Below are 14445 nucleotides of genomic sequence, written 5' to 3' on the forward strand. Positions count from 1 at the left end.
CCCCTGAGTCAATTATAATAATTGAATTATTGATATTTATATATTTATATCAATTATTATGTAATTATAGTTTCAACGGTATGGCAACTCGTAGGTACCTATAACCGCTATCGCCAGAACCAAATACTGGCCAAGTGGCAATTTGAAAATAATAAACAATGTTTTGGAAATAAAGTGACATATTAAATAGATTGTGAAATAATTGATCGTTTAAACAAATGATCACTACCTTTTGATCTAAAATGTTTTTTTCGAAGTCAACTTCTCTCCGACGATATTATATTTTATTGAATTATACCTTTATTTCTATTTGCTTATTTTGTTTCAATGTATTTTTAATGAAAGAATTTTTTTCGTCGAACGTTCCATTATAGGTTCCATGGAAAAGGGGAGTCAAAGTTTTACGTTGCACTTAGGGTTGCCATCTCATCTTTGGGTTTCACTCGGATAATCCGGACTACGAGTTCAGTGTATTATTTTTCGGTTGTCGTAAAACTACAGTTTAGTATTTTTTTTTTCAGTTTGAACCTTTGAACCGACGACGCTGCAAGATTTACTTTCGAATTCTTCCCCGGCGCAAATAGTTAGGTACTTATAGAATATAGTTTGTCATTAAGCAACAATAAAAATGATTTTCATACGTCAAAAGATACGATGCAATAAAATCTGTGAGCCTGTTAGTCTTAAAAAATATTGAAGAAGACCGACTTTACTACGAAGTACAAAAATTCAGGAAGTGTGGGCAGAGCTTTCAAAAATGAACTTAACTTCAGACTTAATGCGGTTAGAGTTGTTTAAAAAAAAGCCATTTTATTAACCTTCCAAAAATTATTGGTAAGATATTTTCAATTCCAGACATTCCAGTAAGTAACGCTTTTATTTAATGGGAAATTTGTCGTTAGATGAAAAAAAATAATCTGTCAGTAGAAAAGATAATCAGAACTGTGTGTCAAATTAAATTATAACATGCATTTTCAAGATTTTTCGCACTTTTTGAAACATTGGTACTTATCATCGCATTAGGTAAAAAACACTGGCGAAGTGCATTGAGATTGAGGTGAAACATAAAAAGTCTACTTAGTGCGGTGTGATGAAAACCCTATAAGCACTTAGCAGTTTAGCACAGAACAACTTACTATAAAAAGACTGTGGTTGCTACAGATAAATTGATAACAATTAACTAATTTGATAACTGATAAGTTTTAACATGGACAGTGGACACACAATTTTATCTATTTACGTTTTACAAATTTACTTTCCGTTTTCATTTTCATTTTTCCTTACTAAATATAAATTTAAGTAGGTATAATGTAGATGTAATAGCATTATAATTGATAATTTACAAATTTGACTTAGTCACAGACAATGTGGATGTTATTAAGTAAAAACTATCTAGATTTTATACAAAATTCACAATAATGAAAAAGTTGTAGTTCAATAAAAGCAATGGCTACCGAAGGGCTTCCAGGATTGTCAACTACTGAAGCTTTACGCACATTATATAATGAAATATTGTCGCTCAGAAATCGTATTAAAGATCAACACATACAACAGTACTTTACATTTTTTTTATTTAATGTCCTGTTTATTATTAGTAATATTGTAATAATAATACATTTTTAATAGAGGAAAAGACAGACTATGGATTCAAGATGCATTGAAACATAATAGTCCATTCACTAGTGTCTGTTGGATTACTGCTTTGATCATTTTTGCTTGTGGTTTTTCATTGATCATCATTAGTTTGGTGTTTGATGAAATGTGGTATCTGTTTGATGACGGAATATTGATCTTGATATTGTTAACAATGAATCTTGCTACTGTGTTATGGGATAACAAATTAAGACATGAAGAAATGTTTACCAAACTTGATCATGTGATGAAAAAACTGAATTGTAAGAAAATGTTAACATAGTTAAAATAGTTTATAAACATTATTTTATTTTATTTTATTCTTAACTTAAGGCTATAAAGATAAATGCCATTGGAAGAAAGAAAATTATCCACATTTATGTATGCCATTTTCTCCATCGGTTACTTTACAATGGACTCAACGTGATGGTGTGCTAGTTAATTTACCTTGGGCATTATTGGTAAAAGGTGATGTAGTACTTTTGAAACCAGGACAAACATCTCCATGCCATGTCTCCAGGCTTAGGGTTAGTGATCTATAATATTCCTGTATAGAGTATAATGTTTTTAAATTATATCTATACTGTTACTTACAATTTAATATACATAATTTATAAATACTCTTGTTAACTTAAGTTCATAGATTTTAAAATTTAAAAACTTGAATGACCCATTTTAGAATTTTTGATTTAATATGAGTGTTGTTGTTTATTTCAAATGATCAATAATTTTAAGTTATCAAGGATCTAAATCAAATTAATTCAAAATGTTATTAATTAATTAAATCAGTACGTATACTAGGGTGGTCCTTATTTTTCATTTTTGATTTTTTTGAGATTACCCCCCCTAAAAAGGTTCAGTTACCTGAAAAAACCATACAAAAAAAGTTTCATGCAAATTCTTTAATTTTAACCCGTGCCGCAAAAGCTCCAAAGTTACAAAAATAGAACATTTTCAATATTTTAATTTTTTTTTTGATATTCTTAAGCATAACTCTGGAAATAAAAAGGTTAACAAAAATTTGTTAATATATAATGATAGAAAACTAAATTTACTGAAATTTGTTTCATATAAATTAGATTCCAAATATTTTATTTTTTCAAATATTTTGATCAAAAAGTAAAAAAAAAAAATCTTGAAAATCGAGATATTTCCATCAAAATAACATATTAATAATTGTAAAAACAATTTACAAAAAATAATAAAATAATGACTTAACACTTAACATTTATATTTTTAACATATTTTAAATATAAATGATACAACTAAATTTATGACTGTGTAACTTGGGTAAGTGTTTCTTTTCTATGGTCAGGATATTTTTTGCAATAATCACTAACAACTTGTAGTAGATATTGTTTTTGAGATTCATCTTTAGTTATTTTGTTGTTATAATCTTCAATAAGTTTTACTCCTCTTTCTGCAACATAATTTATAACTGGAATATTTTTTAAAATTGACAGAGCTTTATTATAATCTGCATTATTTGCCCACATTAAAGGGTCTTCATTCAAAAAAGTGGTGTTGATGGCAAATCGTTTAAATAGATTTTTAGTATTGACACATATAAAATCATCAATTTCCTTTTCTAATAACTCGTTTGTATTTTTTGCAGATATAATTAAACGTTGTGAATTTGAATTTAATTCTGATGTACATTCGTCGTTGTTTAGAGCATGAATCATTTTTCTTTTAGTCTCCAGTGGCACAGCCTCATCGAAAAAAGCAAATGCGCACAATTCCGCCGATAAATACCATAAGTGACCACAAAACTTTTTAGCTGCATTTTGAGATAGATCTTTATCTATAGAAGCATAATGTAAAAGATTTTTCATAAAAGTCAAGTCTTGTAAAGGAGCTTTGATTGAAGATGGTGAATTAAACCATACTTTTATGTATAACCATACAATAAAAATGCAAATACTTCTTAAGGCACTTTCTTCTTTGTGTGTTAATCGAAACTGTTCACGAAATAAATATATTTTTAAGCTATAAATAGCTTTCGCCATCCACCGAGCATGATGGATGGCACCTGGTATTTTAAAGCTAGTATCATTTGAAAGTTTTCCGCCCAAAAAAATTACTGTTAATTCTAGTAACTCTCGATAATCATCTCTTGGCTGCTTTTCTAATAGTTGATCCTTAGAAAATTTAATAATTTCGTCACATACGTCATTTACAGAATCCATTACATTAGTATTAAGTATGCCAGAATTAAGATTGTTAGGGTTAATTGTTCCCCATGCTTGTTGGAACCTTTTAAAAATTGCAACGTCTGGGCCCGATGTTGCACCAAATTTCAAATCAAACACACTTTTCAATATAATTTCATAAATATGATGGCGGCATGGTAAATATATTATTTCGCGTTCTAATAGTTGCTCAAGCAAAACACAAGCTCCATTTAACCGATCTGTATTTGATGCTGTAGTATCAGAACAAAGTGCTTGTACATTTTCATCTAAACACCAATCTACAAGCGTTTGGTATACTGCATTGGCTTGTTCAAGTCCAGTTCCACTATTTAACGCCGGGACACCTATAGCAGTTGTTCACGACCATTTACTGACGCGATTATAGGCAGCCTATCGACTAAGCCTTTCCCGGTTAAATTTGGAAGAAGTTTTCCGTCCCAGTGTATAACAACTGCGTCTTCCTTGCCTTAGTTATAGTCATGACGTATTTTTTCAGCACGTTGCTTACGGTATTTTATGCGAGAGCGTCGTATCGATGATCGGTTTACAATAAGTTCATTAACATTATTACCTAAAGCTTCTGCAGTAGCAATGAAAATAGACAAAAAATTTTATTTTTAAAATTCAAACTCAAATATCTTTGATAATAATATATTTAAAAAAAATGTATAAGTATAAAACTGTTGTAACAATAATAACGTACAATTAATGTCTTTAAAATTTTTTTGTAAAATCATTCTTTTAAGAGTTATGATTAATTATATTCAAAAACTAACGATTTCTAACATTTTTTCGTTATTAAAACTTTAGAGCTTTTGCGGCACGGGTTAAAGTTGACCATTTCGTCTAAAAAATTTTTCTCATGCTTTTTTTAAGTAACTGAATCGATTTGAGGGCGGTAACTTGAACATTTTGCAATTTTTTTATACTTCATCTATAACGGAGGACCACCCTAACGTATACATTATTAATGTATTAAAACCATGATATATTTTACCATTAACTATATCATACTGTTTGTATGGTTTTATATATTACTAAATGGGTTGACTCATTCTCATTCATGATAAGAATTGTGTTATTTTGTTTTAAATATCTAACAGTGGTGTGTGGTAGCATTAGAATCTTGATAATGTCAAAAATATTTTTTTTTAAACTAAATGTAATTTATAATTTAAAATGAAAATCTTCTACAATTGATTATCATAACATGATATTGCGTATTTATTCTTAAAAATAAATAAAAATATTTTGTTTCAGAAAATCCATTTCTTATTATTAATAATTAGCGCTTCTAACTATTGCATAACACTGTGATCGGAGTGGCCTAACTTTAAGCAGACATGCAGGATTATTTAATTTGCTCTGAACTACACACCACTAATACCTATTGATTAAGGGTACCCTTAAAAATATTTTTTTTAAACTAAATGTAATTTATAATTTAAAATGAAAATCTTCTATAATTGATTATCATAACATGATATTGCGTATTTATTCTTAAAAAAAAAAAAAATATTTTGTTTCAGAAAATCCATTTCTTATTATTAATAATTAGCGCTTCTAACTATTGCATAACACTGTGATCGGAGTGGCCTAACTTTAAGCAGACATGCAGCATTATTTAATTTGCTCTGAACTACACACCACTAATACCTATTGATTAAGGGTACCCATCCATTAGAACCTAGGGGGTGACAATATCATAAAATAACTAAAAATCAATGAAATTGATTTTATTAAATAACTGAAAAAATATATTTAACATAGATATATGATGACCTATGTATTATGTCATGTATGTTATAATATCGCCAGTAAAAATAAAATTATTTCTATTAAAAAATGTACTATCATTGCATATTTGTCTATGGAGTGACATGTCACCCCCTTGCACCCACTAATGTGCGCTGTTGCTAACAAGTATTCTTTTTGTTATATATTTCTGAAGGAAGATTAATTATTTTTGTAAACAGGAAAAAGATAAATGGGCTCCAGCAGAATTGACTAGATGGGAAATATTTAATCCAGATATTGCATCTACTATGAGAAACAAAACCACTGTACCAACTATGATATCTCGTAATCCATTAAAAAATGTTGCATATATTTTAAATGAAACCCCATATTTAAATAATTTAAAACTTGCATTAGAATTATCACAAAATAGACCATGTAGCTTTTACACAAAATGTTTATATTTATTACAAATAATATTCATGCAAAAATTTGCTGCAGCCACCTTTTTGGTAAATTATATTTATTTTTTTACCAAAGATATAAATTAAAACTTTTTATATGAATATTTGTTTGTTTAGGGATGTACTATTTTAACTGTTTGGTGGCGATGGTCATATGTCACACTTTGGTTGAAATCTGGCACTTGGGTATCAATGTTTATTGTAATCCCAATATCTATACTTATTCCACTTCTACCATTGATGTTACCAATTGCTTGGACACTCATGACATGTTATGGAAATGCAGTACTACAATCGTCTTCCATAGTTCAGGTGGCTATAATATAACATAATAAAAGTTAATAATTGTACCCTTTACTCATAATTAATATTTGTCTTGAAGGATCTTTGTTCACCCCTATGTTGAAAAGTAATACATTTTAATAATATTTCACCTTATAAAAAATATATTTATCATCTTTATTATAACTTTTTTTTTTCATTATTTACTGTTTCAAATTGTTTTATCTACATTTAGATAGAATACAAATTAGTACAATTTTGTTAAAAGAAACTTTTTATAATTTATAAATATTTCATAGATAATTTGTGACTCTACTCTACAACCACAGAATTTATAAAATTCATATATTCTGTGCTACAACTGTAATCATGAGTTGCTAATTATTTAATAATCATAGTTTAAAATTAATCATCTACACCAATATTTTTAGATTCCTGGGCCACATTCATAAAATTAAAGTGTTTGCAGGCCTGATAAAAATAAAAATTTTATATTTCAAATTATTTATGGATATTACAACACTATGAAAAAAATAACTGTTTAAAACTTTCAAGCGGGCCATGTACAATAGATGTACGGGCGGGATGATGATCGCTGGTGGCTAATCACTTTTTTACACCATACCAAAAACGCTTAACACATATCTTATACATTGTATTTATATTTAAATAAATATTTTTTGTTTAGAAAAATAAAGACCTTTTTGAAGAAACCGAAACCGAAGCAAGAAACAACTCTTTAGAATTTTCTTTTAGGTATTTATTGAAAAACTTATATTCTTGTGTACTTGGAAATGGTAGTTTTTTACATAGATCCACAAATCTATTGCATGTTATGGGATCTGTTACGGTAATTTATTTAAATTAATTTTCAAATAAAAATCAATTATAAATAATAAATAATTATTTACTATTTGTTTTAGGCTTTATGCTGTGTAGATAAAAAAGGTATATTATCATGGCCTAATCCAACCGCTGAAAAGGTTTTTTTTTTGCAAAATCCTTCTAAATCATCATCAACGACTAATTATGTCGATACTTCTAACTGTAGGGAAACACAAAGAAAAAGTTATGACAGTACTATTCACAATCAAGGTATTTATCAAATATATTTATGAAATAATATATAACTAATCAATCTGATTTTGAATAATCAAGACGCATTTATTTAATTTTAAACAGAAAATTATACGGTAGAAGTACTTGATCTAACTCATGACCGAGGTTCAGCATGGCGATTACAATTTGATGATGCAACTTGGTCAAATCATATTACTTCTTTGAAGCCTCTAGGTCTAGCGGTACTGTTAAATACTTGCAACCCATCAACTCATGCTCATTATGCTCAATTTTGTGCTCATGTATCTTGCCAAGCTTTATATAGTGAAGTGCTTGTTCCTGTTACCAACCGAAGGTAAATCATTTTTTATGTACTACAACTATTCAACTGTAAAAATGTTTTATTATTATTATTTTTATATGTTACTGTTAGATGTCTTTGTGAATTAGCTCGACAAATAGGATTTTCAGAATCTGCTGATGATATTTTTGAACTTCAATTACAGTTATCCACTTATAGACATGTTGTAAGTTTTTGTTTATAGCCTACTAATTATAGTGACAAAAAATTAAATCAATTAATGAATATGAATTTTAGCAAGCTGATGCTGTTCGAAGAGATATTAAGTTTGCCAGATCATTACCAAATACTACCAAATTAAAATTTCCTTTTCCTCATATGGTTTGTGTAGGTTTAAGAGAGAGAAGTATTGGTAAGGCAGCAACAAGCTTACAATTATTCAGCCAAGGTACAGCTGACATAATATTGGATGCTTGCATAGATTTTTGGGATGGTCACGATCTCAGTCCTGTTACTCCTTCTGTTAGGTACTTAACAATTGTATAGCAATAGCATTTAATATAATTTTAAGGTAACACCATTACTTGTGATAGTCAACTGTATAAAAATAAACTGATGTCTCTAGGAAAAAAGTACTAGATTTTTATCAAAGAACTAGTTTAACAGCTTATTGTACAGCATTTTCATACCGGCCACTACCATTACCTCCTGACAAGAGTTTCTCAGAAATGTATTTGGAGTTACCAGCTGATTGTCGGCAATTATATTCAAAATTATGTCGTAGTCCAACACCACATCCATGGACATCAGCGACTCATAAAATAAGACAACCACAATTTCATTCTTCTGGTAAGTATATTTTATGTAACCATTTTGTAATATAAGAAATCATATTATGCAGTGTAACAGAAGGACCTAACAAGTAAATTAAATGTTATTTTAATCAATATTTTTTTTTAATATTTAGAGACAATTTTGCTACATATAATTTATAATATTTTTGTTTCATACTAATAATAAAATTCGAAATAGCCAATTTGTAAAACTGGTATTTAGAAAAAAATTGTTTGTAGAAAAATTTATTTGAGCTATAGTTTATTTTTACTAATTTTGAAATTTTTTTTTTTGTTAAGTAAAATTGATGTAGGCCTGAAAATAAATTTAATTCATAAAGGTATGAATATTTTTTGAGAATTTTTAAATGAGTTCTTGTTAAAATATCATAATATTTTTTTTTAAGTTACTACTTTTCAAATTTATAAGTTACTTTAAAAATGTTGACATTTAATAAGTTAGAAAACATAAATCACTTAAATCCAATACATTTCTTTTAAATCAAGAGTTTTCTAAAAAAAATATTTACGAATTGGCTGTTTTGAAGTTTTCCAAAAAAATTTAAATCATATTAGTATTAAAAAATAAAAATAAAAAGTGTTATGTTATATTTATAGTGCAATTCAATAAATTATGTATAAACATTTTGATTAAAACGTAAGTTATTTAATTTAAATGTATTCACTATATATATATTTTTTATAATAAAATGCTTAAATATTTGAATATAAGAGGTTATATTATGATTATATTTCATATCTGTAAGTTTACTATGATAATATTTATTTTATAAATGTACCTTTTAAATTTCAGATTCGTTACTATTTGGTGATTGCAGTGAATATAACTCAAAAGATGTAAATTGTTGTTTTGAAACACAATGCAATCAAATATTTTTAGGAATGGTTACCATGCAGTATCAACCTCAATATGATATGGTAAAAATTAAATATATGAATAGCTTTATTTTAGTTTTATTCATATACATATTTAAATATTAAATAAGTAAATGCAATATATGTATATAATTGTTTAGGTTCAACTGATTGAGCTATTAGAAACAGCTTGTATACGATTTGTTCACTTTAGTAAAGAAAATGAACTTCGGTCTAGGGTTTTTTCCGAAAAAATGGGCCTGGAGAGTGGATGGAATTGTCATATTTCTTTATTAGGTGATGCTCAAACAAGAACTCGCCTTGACCCTAGGTAGGTACTAATATTTTTAACAAATTTTGTTTTATAAGTGTTGAAGTTTTTAATACTAATCAGTCTAATTGTTGTTTATATGCAATATTTGATTTTTATAACTATTAGCACGTAAATTTGAGTGTTTGTATTTTGATTTTGAATCGAGTGAGGGTGCAGCTACTTGTGATGACGAAACTAGCTTTTTGATACCATTAACATCAACTAGTCAGTCGAAGAAAAAGCTTGCTGAATATGAACATAATTTATCTGCTGATAGTTTTCCTCCCCTCAATATAAATTGGTAATTTTTATTTTCAGAATAAATTATTAGGTACAATATTTTTAAAGAATATAATTTTTCAGTTCGGCTCACAATATGTCTCGTACAATTAGTATGTCAGCACCAACTGCTTTAAACATGGATTATACCCAAGTAACAATAGAACATGATGGAGAAAAAATTATAAAGCCGATGCTCATTCAAAAGTATATTAGTGTTAAAAATGTTTTTATATTGCTTGTTTAGATTATATGTTACAAATATTTTTCAAGGGATACTCTTTTCAATGATAATAGCAATGTAGTTGAAATTGAAAAAAATGGGGAAGAATGGCATTCACTAAGCTGCATGTCTGATAGTACTGACCAAAGTGCTCCTGTTAATTTTGATATGTATAATCGAGTAAATATTCTTATGAATAACCTTACCTTATAATCTGTTACCTACTTTAATTAATAATAATGTTTATAGGCTAAACTACCCCGTGGTATTGAGAATATTCGACCTCATCTAGAATGTATTGACAATGTTCCACTTTTAGTTTCATTATTTACTGATTGTACCCCAGAAGCCACTAAAGAAATGATATCCATAATGCAGCAGTATGGAGAAGTTGTTTGTGTACTGGGATCATCTCCAAATGCTGAAAATATTGGTATATTTATGCAGGCTGATGCAAGGTAAATAGGTATTTATTTAAAATATGCAGATGCTTTATTTAATGATAAATACTCATTTTCTAAGGAAATTTGTAAAAATACATTTTTATATTGGGAAATTTGTAATATGAGTACTTGAAATTAAACAAAAATATTCTTTTCTTTAAAGATTCAACATTTAAAATAACTAAGAAAATTAGTATTTGTACATTTAATTTATCATTATTTATAAATATTAAACACATAAATTAATTAGTCTTGTTTTATTTCACTTGTATTATATTATTTATTACTATCTTTTGTAATCTAATATTTTGCATTTTCATTAAAAATTTTGATTTTTAATTTATCAGCTTTTAAAGTTTTGCCTATCTAAATTTTTTATACTCATGTGCTTATTTAAAATCTTATTTACTTTAAAAACTTAAAACTTAATATAAATTACTATGCATATTATTTAACTTATGATCATTGTTTTACTTTTTAATTATTATTTTAAGATAAACTCAAATACTCTAATAAAAAAAATCAATAAACAAAAATATATTATGTTATTACAATTTCAGTATATTTTCCGTTGACAAAATGAATCTAGTTGGTGAATACGCGAAATCAGGTTTTGACAAAATCAATTTTTTACGGCATCTCTAAAAAAACAACCTTTGATACATGAAATTTTCACTGAATGTTTATATTATCATTTTATCTACACCATTCGATTTTAAAAATATTTTGACTGATGTTGAGCCATTTATATGCTTATGAAGTTTTCGATTTTAATTAGTTTATTTTTGACTAATGTCTATAAAAAATGTTTGCTCCGAAAAAAAAAAATTGTAAATGCGAAGTGATGTTCCTAGTTAGTTGTTGTTTGTCAAAATTAATAAAAAAATAATTTACTGTTAATTCACAATGTTTTTTTATAAGCATTCAAAGTTAGTATACTTTTAGTCATGATATAACTAACTATTAGTTATATCATGCTTTTAGTATAGAGATACTTATATTTTAATAAGATTTGATTTTTAACAATCCATGTTACATGGATTGCCTCATTTATACTATAAATAGTTTCTATAATTATATTTACTGTTATCTTAACTAGCCTTGCTATTGAACCGATCTATCCACAAGTGTGTCAGCGAATTAGTATCATGCAACAACCTAGTCCAATAGATGCACCAATATCTCCAGTGGGTCTCTCTGAATTATTGAATTCTCTTCCTTGTTGCCTTTCACTTAATCGTCAAGATCCATTACCAGTGTACCATCTTATTATGGAAGTAATTGATTAAAAATAAGAATATTTATTAAAGTAATAATCAGTAGTTCAACGTCTTAATTTTATTTTATTTCACAGGGAAGATATTTAATGCAAGGGATATGGAACTGTATTCAATTTTGGACTAGTTGCATGGTTTCGCTTAGTTTTCTTCAACTACTTGCAATTGCTCTTGTATTACCTCCTATTTTATCAGTCGGTTTGTAATTTATTTAATTTAAATTTTATAGTTCCTGAAACTACTACAAAAGCTTCTTTTTTTTTAAGTTTTATTTTATATTGAAAATAACTGCACTAAAATAATTTTTATTTTATTGTTATTTTCTTTGTAGATAAGCTTTTATTTTTTTTATAAAAACTAATTTTGTATTTATGTTGACATCATACAACATACAGGTCTAGAGCCACACAAAAATGGTTTTAACTCAATGATTAAATATATTTTCAATCATAGTTATCATCTCATACCACCACAGTGAGCATTACTATTATAGATGTGAACACTCTCTTTCAGAATTATGTTTCATCAGTACCCAGTGGACTATGATGCATAACTATTTTTATGTTGCCGTCGGTGGTTATAACCCCATCACACTATTAAAATCGTTTTCATTGCAATTTTTTACTTCAATTATTTAACTATAGTTTATATTTTAATGTTTTAAAAATTCAAGTATAATTCTGTTTACTTACTGAATATTCAATCTTAATAAGAAATTGTAATTTATCTTTAGGTCAAATTTTGTGGCTCACATGTATTGTTGTGCCTCTACTGTCAGTATCTTTAGTAGGAGGTCCAACAGATCCTGAAGTTATGCAAAAACCAACTGGAAAAAATCAATGTTCAATTACATCTGAAGTAAGTTAAATTTTTTATCATTTAAACTTTTAATATTAAATTACATTATATGTATGATTAAAATGTTTTAGTTGTCATATTACGTAATGTGGTTTTATGGCCTGAAATTTTTACCTGTTGCAATTAATATGGTGTTGCTGTTTATATGGTCACTGAGTCAAGCTTGTGATTTGATTTTATCTAATACTTATAATAATTCAACTATTGAAACTCAACAATGTTGGTATGTATACCCAGATCCTAAAGAAACTGAATGGGGAGGTTGGTCAAAATTTGAGCCTACTATTATCAGTATACAAAGATTAATGTTGCTTTTCCTTGTGATGCATTACGGTAATTACTAATTAATATTTTAAATCTTAGAAGAACAAATGTAATATTTATTAATATTTGATATTGTCTTACAGTTACCATATCTTTAAGTTTTGTTCATCGAGATTATTTGCTTTGGAAACGAACTATACATTTAAATAAACCTTATTTGTTTACTTCATTGATCATGTAAGTTTCAAAATATAGGTACTAAAAAAATATTATTATATGTTAAATATATTAATTAAATATATGAAAACAGTATTCTAGTTCAATGGGCATACACAATTCATTATGAATACTTTGGTAGTATTGAAAATAATATTAGTATTTCCAAACTATCTGTATTGACTTTTATTATTGGGTTTGTATCTTTGTTCCTGGTTTTCATTATTAACGAGATTGTTCATTGGCAAGAGATAAGGTTTGTTTATTATAGATACCTTTGCCAATACTTTCATTACAATTAATTACATATTATTACTATAGGTTGAATGTGCGTTACCAAAAAAGAGCAAGATTAGACTTTGGAACCAAACTTGGTATGAACTCTCCTTTCTAAAATAAGATATATTAATTATTAATTTATTTTCCATGTTAGTTGACGTTAGGTTACAAGTAGCTAATGTATGTGATATTAATATTGTTATTAATTGCATTAGACTGAACATTAAAGAGTTCTACTTATATTATTTTTTGTAAATGTTTTAAATAATGTAAGTTTACTAAATAATTTATACTAATTTAATATTTATGCTTATTTTTAGTGCTTAAAAAATACATCATTAATTTTACTATTAGAATAATGATTGTTATTTACTTAAAATACACGTCCATTTTTACAGTTGAAATAAAACTTTTAACTAAAATGAAAACAGAATTAAAAATTTGTCTAAAAATGACTTCTGATATCAATAATACTGTAAACCTACTCCAAATAACATACAATCAGCTGTCTGAGAATCAAAAGTATAACTACTTTCAAGAAAGGTAGGTATCAATTAATCTTCCTATTCATATTAGCACCCTTATATGACTGAAATTATATTCAAGAGCAGCCTGGCAACATTCCAGATACCTATTCAATATACGCCATTAAAATTCACTTACACTCAAACATTATATTGCTAACCATAGATTTAAATTCCATGTATTTTATACATCATCAATTACACATAATTATGGTACTGGGTATATTTCTACAAAAAATAAAAAAACAAAAACGTATTTACAAACACTATAATTCTCTCTTTCAAAATCTACTTTAATATTCATAAATAAAAGAAATCTATTATATTCCTCACACAAATAAATAGTGCAATACTCAGATTATTTTACTTCCCAATCTTCTAAAAATATTC

General features: G+C 27.1%; 1 protein-coding gene across 3 annotated transcripts; it reads left to right on the plus strand.

Moving 5' to 3' along the window:
• Positions 1–1211: 1211 nt before the first annotated feature.
• Positions 1212–13890, plus strand: l(2)k05819 (transmembrane protein 94-like protein l(2)k05819). 3 transcript variants are annotated; one of them, XM_015513813.2, is made up of 24 exons: positions 1212–1553; positions 1627–1895; positions 1966–2159; positions 5804–6076; positions 6146–6340; positions 6999–7160; positions 7234–7405; positions 7493–7724; positions 7803–7896; positions 7968–8197; positions 8296–8519; positions 9318–9442; positions 9541–9710; positions 9859–9993; positions 10056–10178; positions 10245–10374; positions 10444–10652; positions 11737–11914; positions 11992–12112; positions 12648–12772; positions 12844–13105; positions 13180–13273; positions 13347–13508; positions 13574–13890. In XM_015513813.2, the coding sequence occupies exons 1-24, from the start codon at positions 1447–1449 to the stop codon at positions 13644–13646; spliced, it is 4059 nt and encodes a 1352-aa protein (XP_015369299.1). In that variant the 5' UTR covers positions 1212–1446; the 3' UTR covers positions 13647–13890. The 3 variants fall into 3 exon arrangements, with proteins under 3 accessions (XP_015369299.1, XP_015369300.1, XP_015369301.1); XM_015513814.2 differs by lacking the exon at positions 9859–9993; XM_015513815.2 differs by lacking the exon at positions 5804–6076 and having other exon boundaries at positions 1213–1553.
• Positions 13891–14445: the final 555 nt, after the last annotated feature.

Source organism: Diuraphis noxia, unplaced genomic scaffold (genome assembly GCF_037042655.1).
Source record: "Diuraphis noxia isolate RWA-SAM2 unplaced genomic scaffold, SU_Dnox_SAM2 contig0002, whole genome shotgun sequence".
In the NCBI taxonomy this organism is placed as follows: Eukaryota; Metazoa; Arthropoda; class Insecta; order Hemiptera; family Aphididae; genus Diuraphis; species Diuraphis noxia.